Source organism: Erinaceus europaeus, chromosome 9, assembly GCF_950295315.1.
Source record: "Erinaceus europaeus chromosome 9, mEriEur2.1, whole genome shotgun sequence".
Lineage (NCBI taxonomy): Eukaryota > Metazoa > Chordata > Mammalia > Eulipotyphla > Erinaceidae > Erinaceus > Erinaceus europaeus.
In genome coordinates this window covers 112765030-112777769 of record NC_080170.1, presented here as the reverse complement: position 1 = coordinate 112777769, position 12740 = coordinate 112765030, and the positions used below count along the sequence as shown (strand labels likewise).

Genomic DNA, 12740 nt, shown 5'->3' with positions numbered 1-12740 from the left:
TCCTTTACCTTGACATTTAAAAAAAACACTAAAAGATAAAGACGTCCCTAACCAGCTGCTAAACTCAAGGACGTCGTACTCACTTTGGAGCCATAAAGTGCCCAGGCAGACATTTTTATTGCAATTTCTGTTCATTTTCAGGCACTCTCAACCATTACCACTCCTTTTAGTAAATAAGCTGGCCCTTACTTTAAATTTCCTCTATTATTTGTCCTAACTTCCTGTGGGGAGAAAGATAGACCATCAGTCCAGTGTCAGAAATTTCTAAAGAGCATGGAAGCAAGACTAAAGACTGTAATCTACTCTCCAAAGGCATCATGCAGTTCAGAGAGTGGAAAGTTTTGTTTGTTTGTTTTTTTTTAACTTCTGTCATTGCAAAAAGCAGCAACTTCAGCTGCTTCTAAACTCACCACTGATTTGTTTGTTTGCTGTCTCAGAGAAGGTCAGATCAATGCATTCCCTCAATCACTCAGATTCCAAGAATGGTAGTCTGGATGTTTTGCCCTGCTGCCGATTCCCATTTGAACTGCATCCCCTCCAAAATATGTTTTCTCTTGATTCAGACGCATCAGATTTGCTTCCTTCTCCCTCTGCTGACGTGTGCCAGATGTTTAAGATACTTTTGCCACAGTGACATCAGCTGGAAAAAGTCGGAACTGGAGACTCAAAGGCATCACAGAAATCCCACAAATTTATATTTTCCTACGTTGTTTAATACTACTCAAATAGTCTCAAAATATCATAAAAATAACCCCATCTAGATTTGACAAATTTTGTTCAGATTCCAGTAAAAATAAGAAAAAACATAAATGGCTGAGGAGACAGCATAAACCTGATACCAAAGCCTGACAAACAAAGAATATTGTGGGCTCCCCTCCCTGTGAATAGAGAGAGAAAGAGGACCTGTGAAATAGCCTACTTGAATCTTGTGCTGCTTTACCATAGGCACCACCTAGGTTCAAGCCTGGACTTCACAACATTAAAGGAAGCTTTGGTGCTGTGGTCTCTTTCACTCTCTGTGCCTCCCTGTCCAGAGAGAGAGAGAGAGAGAGAGAGAGAGAGAGAGAGACAATAGATAGGTGATAGAGAAAATCCTCTATAAAATACTGATAAATCAAATATAGCAATAACTAAACAGTAGTACATTGGGATCAAACAGGGTTAATTACATCGAGAAAATATTAGAGAACATTCAGAAATCAATTAACAATGTTCACTCAATAGAAACTCCTAAAATCCACATAAGTGATTTGGGTTTGGACAAAAAAAGATTAGTACTGGAGATGGAGTTGGAGGGGGTGGATTTGTAATGGATATTGGTTGATCAGAGTATTTGCTAAGAGACTGGATGGATGCAAGAGTAGGGAAACAGAAGACTTGGTGTAGGTCTTTTCTTTTGAACACTTGAGTGGAAGATAGAGATGCTATTTAGAGAAAATGGAAAGCTGGAAAGAGCGGAACAGGGTTGGAAAATGGAAAGTCCCATTTTGGTATATTTAGATTGAAATGTCCCATTATGCAGCCCTGAACACAGCTGGATCACAGATCGAGGCAATGATGTGGAAAGTTACAGTTAACTGTAAGTTACTGAGCACAGAAAGAACCAGTGGGTGAGAGGATTGGATGAGAGTAATTTCAAAGAACATGTGTTCAAAAAGGTAGTGCTGGGCAAGTCAAGACAAGGTACAGGGTAATCAGATTTTTGACAGAGAAGGGGGAGGAAAAGAGAAAAGGTATTTCAATCAGGAAACAGAATATAAAAAAATAATAATAATACAAAAACACATGCCTACCTTGTTCACTCCAAAACAGACACCGAGTTGATCTTTCACAGATCAACTTTAGGAGAATGGAGAAAAAGTTTATTTCAAAAAGTCAGTGCCCAGTGTCTTTAGAAAAGCTTTCCAAGTTCACTCCTTCAGATTCCTGGGCCATCACTTAGTAAACTGAGATAATTATTGACTTTCAGAAGGAGTCTATCTTCCACGATGTATGTAAATTTACTTTTATTAGGTCTCACAGGATGAGTGAGACAAGTTCAAATACAAGAGTTCTTATCTGGAGACAACACTTGAAATCATTCCATCTCAAGAATACTGCTGAAAGTATGAAAATCAAATAGCCAGAGGAAATGCTTTCTTCAGAGACAATGTGAAAAATGTAGAAAACAATTTTGTTTTGATTTATCTTAGCAAAGATATGTGACAATATTCATTTCTCAACAGGGAAGAGATGAACTCATTTTCACACAAGAAAGATCTATGAAGGACATTTTTTCCCCACCAGCATCAAAGTTTATCAAATACATGTCATGAGTTAGTTTAGCCCTCAATCCACCCATGTGAATGATCTCACCTCTGAAAGTTTTTTGCTTTTTGTTAAATACTTGTGAAGCTTAGAGTGCTCACAAATATTTAATCGCTTTGCTGCAGTATGAGTAATAGATAAGAATTTGTCAAAATTCAATATGGGCTATTTTTTCAATTTATGGGACACAAAAGGCTAGTTTAACTTTTGAGTTCCTAAATAATGCCTTAGCTGGAGGAATAATCCTGTCATTTCTAGAATGTCACACACAAAACCATGATATAAAAAAAATGATAAAATACCACCCTCCATCTAATTTTGTGTGACATGAAGGACTAAGATGCATGTTCTCTATTCACAGATAGTTATTCTAACATTCGCTGAGAAGACTTCTCTTTCCCTATTGCATTATGCTGGTGTACCTATCAAAAACAGTTATACATGTGTGAGATGAATTCTGAACTCTCCTGTTCACTGGCCTTTGCTTATCTAGACACATCCTGATGACTGTAGCTTTAAGTAGCAAAGCTATATATAAAGTTCACCACTTTTTCAAATCATTTTATCTACCCTGGGGCATTTGCATGTACAGATTAACTTTATAGAACCAGTTTGTTAACAAGTTGTCAGGATTTTAGGGAGAGTCAACACTGACAAAAATCAATTTACAATTATGGTATATTGCACTATTCATTTACATTCTTTTATTTCTTAGCAATTTATCATTTTTATAGGAAAGATCCTGGATGAATTTTGCTATACTTAGCTTTATTATTTAAAATTTTAGCTTTAAAATTTTTTTTTAATCCTTATTTACTTATTGGATAGCCAGAAATTGAGAGGAAGGGGGAGATAGAAAGACACCTACAGCTCTGCTTCATCACTTGTGAAGTTTCCCCCAGCCGGTGGGGACTGGGGCTTGCACTGGAGTCCTTGCACATTGTAACAGGTTTGCTCCACCAGGCATGCCACCACAGGGCCCCTAAAATTTTAGTATTGTATTTGCCCTTAAACGTTACCTTGCTATATATTCCTTCCAGCAATAATAAAGTTCTTTTGGATTTTTTTTTTTTTACGTGATCATGTTTTCTGCAGTTCTTCTACAATATAAATAGTGGGTTTTTTTTAAGTTTGTTTTTGTCCTGGGCTAGACTCTCCACTATAATGTTGAATAGAATGCTGGCAGCAAATCTTGGGAGGAAAAGAAGCTGTAGATTTTTTTTCAGATACTTTTTATTAAATTTTAGTTTGCTTAGAATTTTTTTAAATCAGGAATGTATGATGAATATTGTTAAACTTTTGCCTTCATCTTAATAAAATCATATTTTCCCCCGTATTAAGTTAGTGCACTATCCTGGTTTAAGAAAAGAATTTCCGTGGTCCAGGAGGTGGCGCAGTGATAAAGCTTTGGACTCTCAAGCATGAGGTCCCGAGTTCGGTCCCCAGCAGCACATGTGCCGGAGTGATGTCTGGTCCTTTCTCTCTCCTCCTATCTTTCTCATAAATAAAATATTAAAAAAGAAAGAAAGAGAGAGAGAGAGAAAGGAAGGAAGGAAGGAAGGAAGGAAGGAAGGAAGGAAGGAAGGAAGGAAGGAAAGAATTTCCAGGGGGACCAGACAGTAGTGCAGCGGGTTAAGTGCACACAGTGCGAAGCGTGCGAGGACCTGCGTAAAGATCCCAGTTCCAGCCTTGGCTCCCCATCTGTACAGGGATCGCTTCACAGGTGGTGAAGCAGATCTGCTGGTGTCTTTCTCTCCCCCTCTCAATTTCTCTGTCCTATCCTACAAAAACAGCAATAACAACAATTGCAGTAACAAAATAGAAAAAAATGGCCTCCAGTAGATTCCTAGTGCAGGCAGTGAGCCCGTGATAACTCTGGAGGCAAATAAATAAATTTCTACTAATTTAAAACATTTTAATTAGAGTAAAATACATTAGTTGGTTAGCTAAACCTTGTTTCAAATGCACAGAAAAAGCACTAAATATATTTATTGTCGTGCTATCAATCTCCAGATTTTTTTCCCGCCTCCAAGGTTATCACTGGGGCTCGGTGCCTGCACTTCGAATCCATCCACAGCTCCTATAGCCATTTTTTTTTCTTCTTCCGGTTAATGCAGAGAAATTGAGAGGCATGGGAGGGAAGATAGATACCTGCAGATCTTCATTTGTGAAGCGACCCCCTTGCAGGTGTTAAGCCTGGGGTTCAAACTGGGATTCTTGCGCTGGTCCTTGTACTTCATACTATGTGAGTTTAACTCGATGTGCCACGGCCCGATGCCCAGATTCTTTCCATCTTGCAAAACTATGCCCACTGAAAAATTCCACCTCATGACTACTAACCCATTCTTTTATTTTTTACCGCCACCATGGTTATCACAGGGGCTCGGTGCTGGCACTTCAAATCCACTGCTCCCAGTGGAGATTTTTTTCTTAATTTTATTGGCTAGGGCAGTGAGGAGGGCCAGATAAGGAGAGAAAGACACCTGCAGACCTCCTTCATCTCTTGTGAAGCGTCCCCCTGCAGGTGGGGAGTGGGGACTTGAACCCAGATCTTTATGTGGGTCTTTGGGCTCACTACTATGTGCGCTTAACCAGGTGGCCACCACCCAGCCCCAACTCGTTCCTTAATTCATTCAAGTTTGCATCAAAAGTGGGTAATCAAAGAGGTACTTTACCAAATTTCAAAGTAATGCTCTAAATCAGTAGTAAATTATTAAAAAAAAATTTTTTTGGCAACATTTGCTTAGTGGCTTGAAAGTTAAACTTCAAATTCATATACAAGAGAAGTCAGTGTCTTTGGAGATAATTGTAAAACAATGTAAAGCTTAATTCTTTAAGCACGATCAAACAAGAATAGCTTGCCATAAGCAAAAGCACATGTCACAATCTTCTAATTTAACAGCCACTAGCATGTCTTTTGGCACATGCTCAATCTCACATTTCCTCTGGATAAGACTTGTGAGTTAAGACTTCATTATTTTCCTTCAGGACACTAAGTTCTACCACCTAATAATGTTGATTTGGTGCAATCACGATTCCCAGACTGATATATGAGCTGTCATATATCCAACCAAATTCCCCCAGTAATTTGACACTATTTGTGAGTAGGAAGAAACAACTTCTAAAAACACAGAAACTGTATAATAGTTTTATTCTCATTTTACTATTATTTTTACATTTTATGCACAAATACTTTTATCTGAGTAAAAATAGAAAATAATTGTTTTATGTAAAATTACAAAAAAATAAAAACCACAAAGAAATACATTAATTGTTACTATGACAGTATATGTGTCTTTATTTAAAGAGTAAAAATGTATGCAAAATTCCTTCTCCCTTTTACAAAAGACAGATTTTTTTCTGGCAGCAAGTGAAATATCACTGAAATATCAATATTTTTACACCCTCTAGATCTGAAGACATGTAGTTACAAGTTGGCTTACAATTATGAATTTTTGTGCTATTTCAAAGATACACTAATTCTTTTTAAAAGGCAGTAGCATGAAATATGTGAAGATGGCAGACCTCACCAAAAATATTTCAAAGAACAACATGTTAAAGAAATGTCAGACTTGGGTTTCACCATGAATCAGGGGAGAAAAATGGGCTACTTCTTTTATTTTATTGTTATTGTAGTTATTATTATTGTTGTTATTGATGTCATTGTTGTTAGATAGGACAGAGAGAAATGGAGAGTGGAGGGGAAGACAGAGAGAGGGAGAGGAAGACAGACACCTGCAGATCTGCTTCACCGCCTGTGAAGCGACTCCCTTGCAGGTGGGGAGCCAGGGCTTGAACCGGGAACCGGGATCCTTATGCCGGTCCTTGTGCTTTGCGCCACCTGCACTTAACCTGCTGCGCTACTCCCCGACTCCCCAAAATGGGTAACTTCTTAATCGACATGGATTGACACAGAAATGAATGTGAAGAGCTGATTCATGGGAAGATGAACCACACAGTTATTCGGCCCAACGTGTTTAATTTTCTAATTCTAATACACATTTCCAAACGTCAGGCTAGCATGATATATACCAATGCAGATTCAATGAGAATCTCAGATAGGAAATGAGTTTTAAAACAAAAGTCAAAAATCTTATTCTTATATAAGGTACAAAGATGACCAAGAGTTTTATCTTTTTCTGAAAATAGCATTTCCCTTATAGAAAATCCATTACTTAAACCAGAACAAATCTGATCAAATTATAATGAGGGATAAAAACAAAAAAGACTGAAGTTGTTTATAAATATCCAAAGAATGGGGGGGGGAGTAGTAACAGCTCTTTACTAGAAATCTGTAATGTGTGTTCTTTCTACACACACACACACACACACACACACACCATACGTACGCACGCATGCACGCACACACGCAAAATCTGTTACCTTGGCTAAAACTTTTAACAGTGTCCCCTCCAAACAATTTTAAATCTAACTGTAAGATTTTAAGCACTTGATAATATACCTGAAGAGAATATCTATTTTCAAAAGCTGTAACTAACTTATTAACCTTCCAGGCCATTAAGTGGATGGTGCAAACATGTTCTCAACTATCTAAAGCAGAATTTCTACATATTACTTCATATTGCTCTCCTACTCAGATATTCTTGCAATCACAACACCCAAATTATACTACTAGTTAATTTTATTTATAAAAAGTAAAAATTGAATTTGTAAACTTTATTATTTTTAGATATCTACTACAGGGTCTTAAAGAACTTAATATATATAAATGAACTGATATGAAACATAGTAATCCTATAACAAAGCACTTAAGATTAAGATCTGAGGTTACTAAGAAAGGAATGCTTAGTTGCCTCCTCTCTCCCTGTTCCTAAGTTCTCTAACTTTTCTGGTTCATTCCAAACCACTATTTAGTATCATAGCACCAACTGCCAATCTTACAATGTAGACTGTATGACAATGGCCTTTTCTTGTATTTGGTAAAAAGTATTAACTGAGCTCTTATAAAGCTGTTTTGGGAGGTGGATGGATTTAAAGGAGGTAAGAGAAAGAATGTGCACGAGTATTTGAGAGAACCCATCTCTTGCTACAAGAGAATCAGAAGTTATTTGCCAGTATCTCAAATCATAATTTGTACATAATACCTTAAACGAGGAAAAAACAAAGAAGGATAAAGTAAATAAGCAATCAAGCAAGAGCTTTCTAGCCATTTTTGTTTAGTGTTTGCTTGTGGTAAGAAAAGAGTTTCATATTCATAGGAATTAAGAACTTTTTGAAATATTTTTCCTTTTGAGTATCATGTCCCCGTGTGTGTGTGTGTGTGTGTGTGTGTGTGTGTGTGTGTGTGTGTGTGTGTGTGTGTGTGTGTAAGCAATGGTCAGTTAGACATGTGTACAGTATTGACACTCACACACACATATAATATTCAAAAGGAAAATAAATAAGTGCAAAAGTGTTAGGAGACTGTCTTTACTGGAGGTCGAAATGTTCTTTTTAGAAATACTTGGAAGTGACTTTCTAACATCTCGAAAAGTAAACTATTTCTGACTGATTTAAGGTCTTTCTTTTAACAGAAACCCAATGCTTTGAATAATAGTCCAGCACTAGAAGGTATTATAAGGTATACTAAAAGAGAAAAAAAATAAAAGCAGCCATATCAAACCAAACTAAACCTTTATTTTCTAGCTCGAGGTATATATATATCTTTTTTTTTTAAATCTCTGATAGGAAAAACAGAGATCAATTCAGAATTTTTCTAATAGCTGGTTTATTAAATGCTTCTCTTAAAATAATTTAAATACTTGGTCTGACATTATGAGGAAGTTTATACAGAAAAATCCTTAAGCTAGGCTTATACTAAGCTGAATTTAAACCCGGATCTCCCTCTTCAGCACTGTTTTCCTGCCATTCAACTCCTTATTGGCCTTGCTTGCAAACATATAAATTACTTTAATAACTTGATACTCTTAGTTCAGCAATTAATATTATCATTTTATTTTCTATGAATATTTTAGCTCTGCTTGATTAGATGAGACAGGCACACATGCTTTAGCTGTGAAAAATTCCATTTTTCTGGTTCTATGAGAAGCAGCATCTAAAGCAGCAGAGAGGGGGGAAAGTTAAATTTTCAAAAATAGCTAACTAAGCCAGACTCTTTTCTGGAGACACTTCATTTATTTTTCATCCTCAGATGCTACTGGCTATTTTTGGTAGGGCTAGACATTAATACTGACCAGTTTAGCTTTTCTGACTTAACAAACTATCCCACAATTAACCTGCCTTCACGCTGAAGGCATTGTGGTACTCCTTTAACAGCACATATTCTAAAATATATACTCAAAGTAAAAAGATCCAAATTCACAAGAGTAAGAAATATTTATAAAAAAATCATGCATCCGATTGTACAGTCTAGAAATAAAAGATTCAAATTTAGTAATAAAGAGTAGAGCAATACTTGCTCTGATGTTTAAGAAAGACTCCTAACTCCCAAAAGGTCCAGAGTTCAATTATCCTTTTCTGCTTGCAGAGAAGCAGTAGCCAGGGCAACTGCTGTGACTGGCTGGGCAATTCCGTGGAGCTGCATTTTTGCCCGTTTCTTCTGTTCACATTCTGTGACCAAGCGGTTCAACTCTGCAGCACTGTAGCCAATAAGAGTCTTCAAATCACAGACAAACTTGTAGACAAACCTCTTGCCTTGAACTTTACAAATCATGTCCCCATCATAATAATACCTTTAAAAAAGAAACACACACACATTAGAACTATATTACACAAACAGAAAGATTTTGAATTCCTGAAATATTAGATTATTCCATAAGCAGAAGGCTGACAGTGTCTTGCATCTGCCAAAATAGCAATTAAGATTAAAGTCCCATAGAAATATTATTATACAAAGAAACTTCAAATTATTTACTAATACGCCAATGCTGAACAGCCCAAATCTTATATATACTAAAATTTCAAAATATTCCTGACAATTACAATAAACACTGACTTCTTGTTGTTGCTGGGGAGGGAAATACAGAAAGAAAGAGAGGGAAAGATGCCACAGCACTGAAGTTTCCTTCCTCTAGTGCTGTGGGGGTAGGGGGGTAGGCTCAAACCCAGTCCCATACATATCAACAATGATATACCATCTCAGGTGAGCTATTTTGCTAGCCCTAAGCACTAATTTTTGAAATAAAAGTTTAAAAGAGAGAGAGAGAGAGAGAGAGAGAGAGAGAGAGAGAGAAAAGATATCTTAATGCTTTTCAGCCACCAAGTTGCAGGAGTTACCATGACCCCAACCTAACTTCCCTGGGCAGACGACCTCACCAACATGTCCTGGAACCCCACCTCTCCAGAGCCCTGCCCCAGTAGGGAAAGACAGAAATAGGCTGGGAATATAGATCTACCTGCCAACGCCCATGTCCAGCAGAGAAGCAATTACAGAAGCCAGACCTTCCACCTTCTGCGCCCCATAATGACCCTGAGTCCATGCCCCCCGAGAGGTAAAGAATAGGGAACCTTCCAATGGAGGGGATGGCATGGGGAACTCTGATGGTGGGAAATGTGTGTAATTGCACCCCTCTCATCCTATGGTCTTGTCAATTGTCACCTCACAAGCGGTGAAGCAGGTCTATCTTTCTCTCCCCCATCTTCTCCTCCTCTCTCCATTTCTCTCTGTCCTAGCCAACAACGACGACATCAATAATAACTACAACAATAAAACAACAAGGGCAACAAAGGGAATAAATACATAAATGTTTTTTAAAAAATGAGGTTGAAACAGTACATACCCCAGGGTGGCTGAAGATTAAAAGGAGCGGCTTTGTAAAATGCTTACTTCACAACCGTGGCACAGAGCCCTCTATAAAGCACAAGTTTGCTAGTAAACACCATCTACCATGGGGCTGGGTGCTGGTCCATATGGCCGGGCGCACACGTCCCCACCTGTGAGGGAAGCTTCACAAGCAGCGGAGCAGGACTGCAGGGGCGTGTTTCTTTCTTTCCCTCTCCCCCCTCAATTTCTATCCTTTCAAATAAAAAGAAGAACAGCGAGAGACTAAGTCTACTTCTAGTAGTCGTATTCTTGAGCTGCTGGGTCTCTTACTTCTCTTCTACTTTTTGGTGAGCACCAGGGTTTCACTGCTCCAATACCATTCTGTTCAGATACAGAAGCAGGAAGAGAGGGAAAGGCGTTAGAGCCTCTAAGTTTCCTTCAGTGTGGCAGAGGTTGGCTCTGAACCTGGTCCGTGCACATGACAAAACAGGTGAACTGGCTTGCTGGTCCTCTTTTCTGTCTTACACAAAACCTATTATTATGGGCTATACAAGTCACCTTTATTACCTTCACAGAAATTCTCCAGCCCTATTAGGGAGTCTCAAAAAAGGCTACAAGAGACAGAGGGAGGGAAGAAGAAAAAAAAAAAGTAGGCCGTTAGAGGTATACTTGGGAAAGCGCTCTTGTTTCTCATTGCTGCTTTCTGCAGAAATGGAAATGGCGATGGATTTCCACTCCCTCTGGAACCTTTATCTGTCCCTATGCACTACATGGTCCCAACAACAGGTGGAGAAAAAAAAGTTGTGGAGATTTCTCTGGGTTGGCAGACTATTCTAAAATTTCATTTGATGAAGAGCACTAACAAAAGGAACAGTCACTTGTCAATCTGCCAGCAGTATAATAGGTTAAAATTCTGGATGATTTTATTATAAAAGGTACACAATTTAATTAAATTCATTACTAGAAAGGCTAACCTAAATGCAGCAAATTATGTTAGCTCTTCCTAATTCCAAAACCTCAAAAGTGCAGTCGTTCCCTTTCTCAGTAAGGTATAGTTTTGAGGGACTCTACATATGCACACAATCACTTCAAGTGTCAAGAATGACTTCTGAAATGAAGGAATGATTTAACTAGTACAGCGTGGCTGGGCTTGCACGTCTGAGGCCCCTGGCTCAATCCCTAACTTTGAGATGCCCTGGCTTCTTTCTATTTCACCCCAAACTCTCTCATATGTAGTCAATAAAATAAATCTTTAAAAAAACCAGTTATTCTGAAAAGTAACCAAGATAAAATATGTGATAATATTTAGATGACCATAATCATGTAGCAATGAATACTGATCTAACCAGTACTTGCATATATTGGAAATACAGATAGCTGTATTGGGATAAGGAGATGGGAATGGTGTGCTTGTATAATGATGAAAAGTTTAATCAGTTTTGTATTGTGAAAATTCAAAAACAACATTCGAGTGGAACATCAACCAGCAATAACAGCATATTACTAAGAAACAGAAGTTAACCGCAAAATAATTTTTAGTACATTCAGTCTTCCAAGAAAATGGCCTAATTCCATATTACTACATATCCTACTTCTCATATACTTAAATGTGCATATTAAGTTGCCTTCACTGCAGAAAGTATAATTTCAGAAGGTAACTGGGTATGTCAAAAAAATCTCTCTCTGCCAAGCATGGGACCATCAACATGTGAGTAAACAGCTGTTACGTGTCCGTGCCCCCACCTCTTTCTCTCTTACACACACAGCCCATGTGTACTCCCAACATCTGTGTGTTCTGAATTTTCCTGAATAAAGTTTAAAATTCCTGGGAAAAAGTCTCACTACATATGGCAAATTACAAATAATTTTATCCCACCTCAATCAATCAATATAAAAGTTAGACAGGTATATTGCACCAAAGTAAAAAAGATTCTGGGGTGGCGTGGGGTGTGGGGAGGGTTCAGGTCCTTGAAGATAAAGAAGGACTTAGTGGGGTTTGAACTGTTATGTGGAAAACTGAGAAATGTTATACATGTACAAACTACTGTATTTTATTTTATTTTTTCTTTAAATCTTTATTAGATAGAGTCAGTCAGAACTCAAGAGGGAAGGGAGTGGGGGGGTGGGAGAGAGGAAAAGAGACAGAGAGATACCTGCAGCCCTGCTGCACCACTCGCAAAGCTGTCCCCTTGAAGGGGCTCCAACCAGGGTCCTTGAGCATTGTAACGTGCACTCAACCAAGCACACCACCACCCAGTCCCTTTTATTTTATTGTGGACTGTAAACCATTAATTCCTCAATAAAGAAATTTTAAAAAGGTTAGACAGATCAGCCACACTGTAGGAGGAAAACGGGAGAAATGGGTCAACATTTTGCATCTACTTCTCAAAATGGACAGTATTTCAAACTTGCTACAATTTACACGCAATTCAGCCATGCAAACAGCAGCATCTTTATCCTCTTTTGGATGGGGGGGTGGGTTAGCAAGAGAATCTCAAGCATTGTCATTTTTTTTGTCCTTTAATAAAAACCCTTTTTGAACAGAGAGCTAGACCCTCTACCATCAGTGGAGCTTCCCAAGAGCTCGAGATGCTCCCTGCCACTCGGTGCCAGGGCACCGACTCTGGCAGTCATGCTCAGTCAGGCAAATACCCTGCTGGTAGAGCAAGTGCCAAGACACAAAGATGAAACACCTTCACATTAAGCACAC

At 38.2% G+C, this 12740-nt stretch overlaps 1 protein-coding gene across 2 annotated transcripts in view; it reads right to left on the bottom strand.

The window, feature by feature from the left end:
• Window positions 1-5441: 5441 nt before the first annotated feature.
• Window positions 5442-12740, bottom strand: part of GABPA (GA binding protein transcription factor subunit alpha) — a 27324-nt gene continuing 20025 nt past the window's right edge. For both annotated transcript variants that reach the window (XM_007519782.3, XM_060198567.1), the window contains exon 10: window positions 5442-8999. In XM_007519782.3, the coding sequence (XP_007519844.1) occupies window positions 8771-8999 (229 nt within the window). In that variant the 3' untranslated portion in view covers window positions 5442-8770. The remainder of the gene's footprint in view (window positions 9000-12740) is intronic.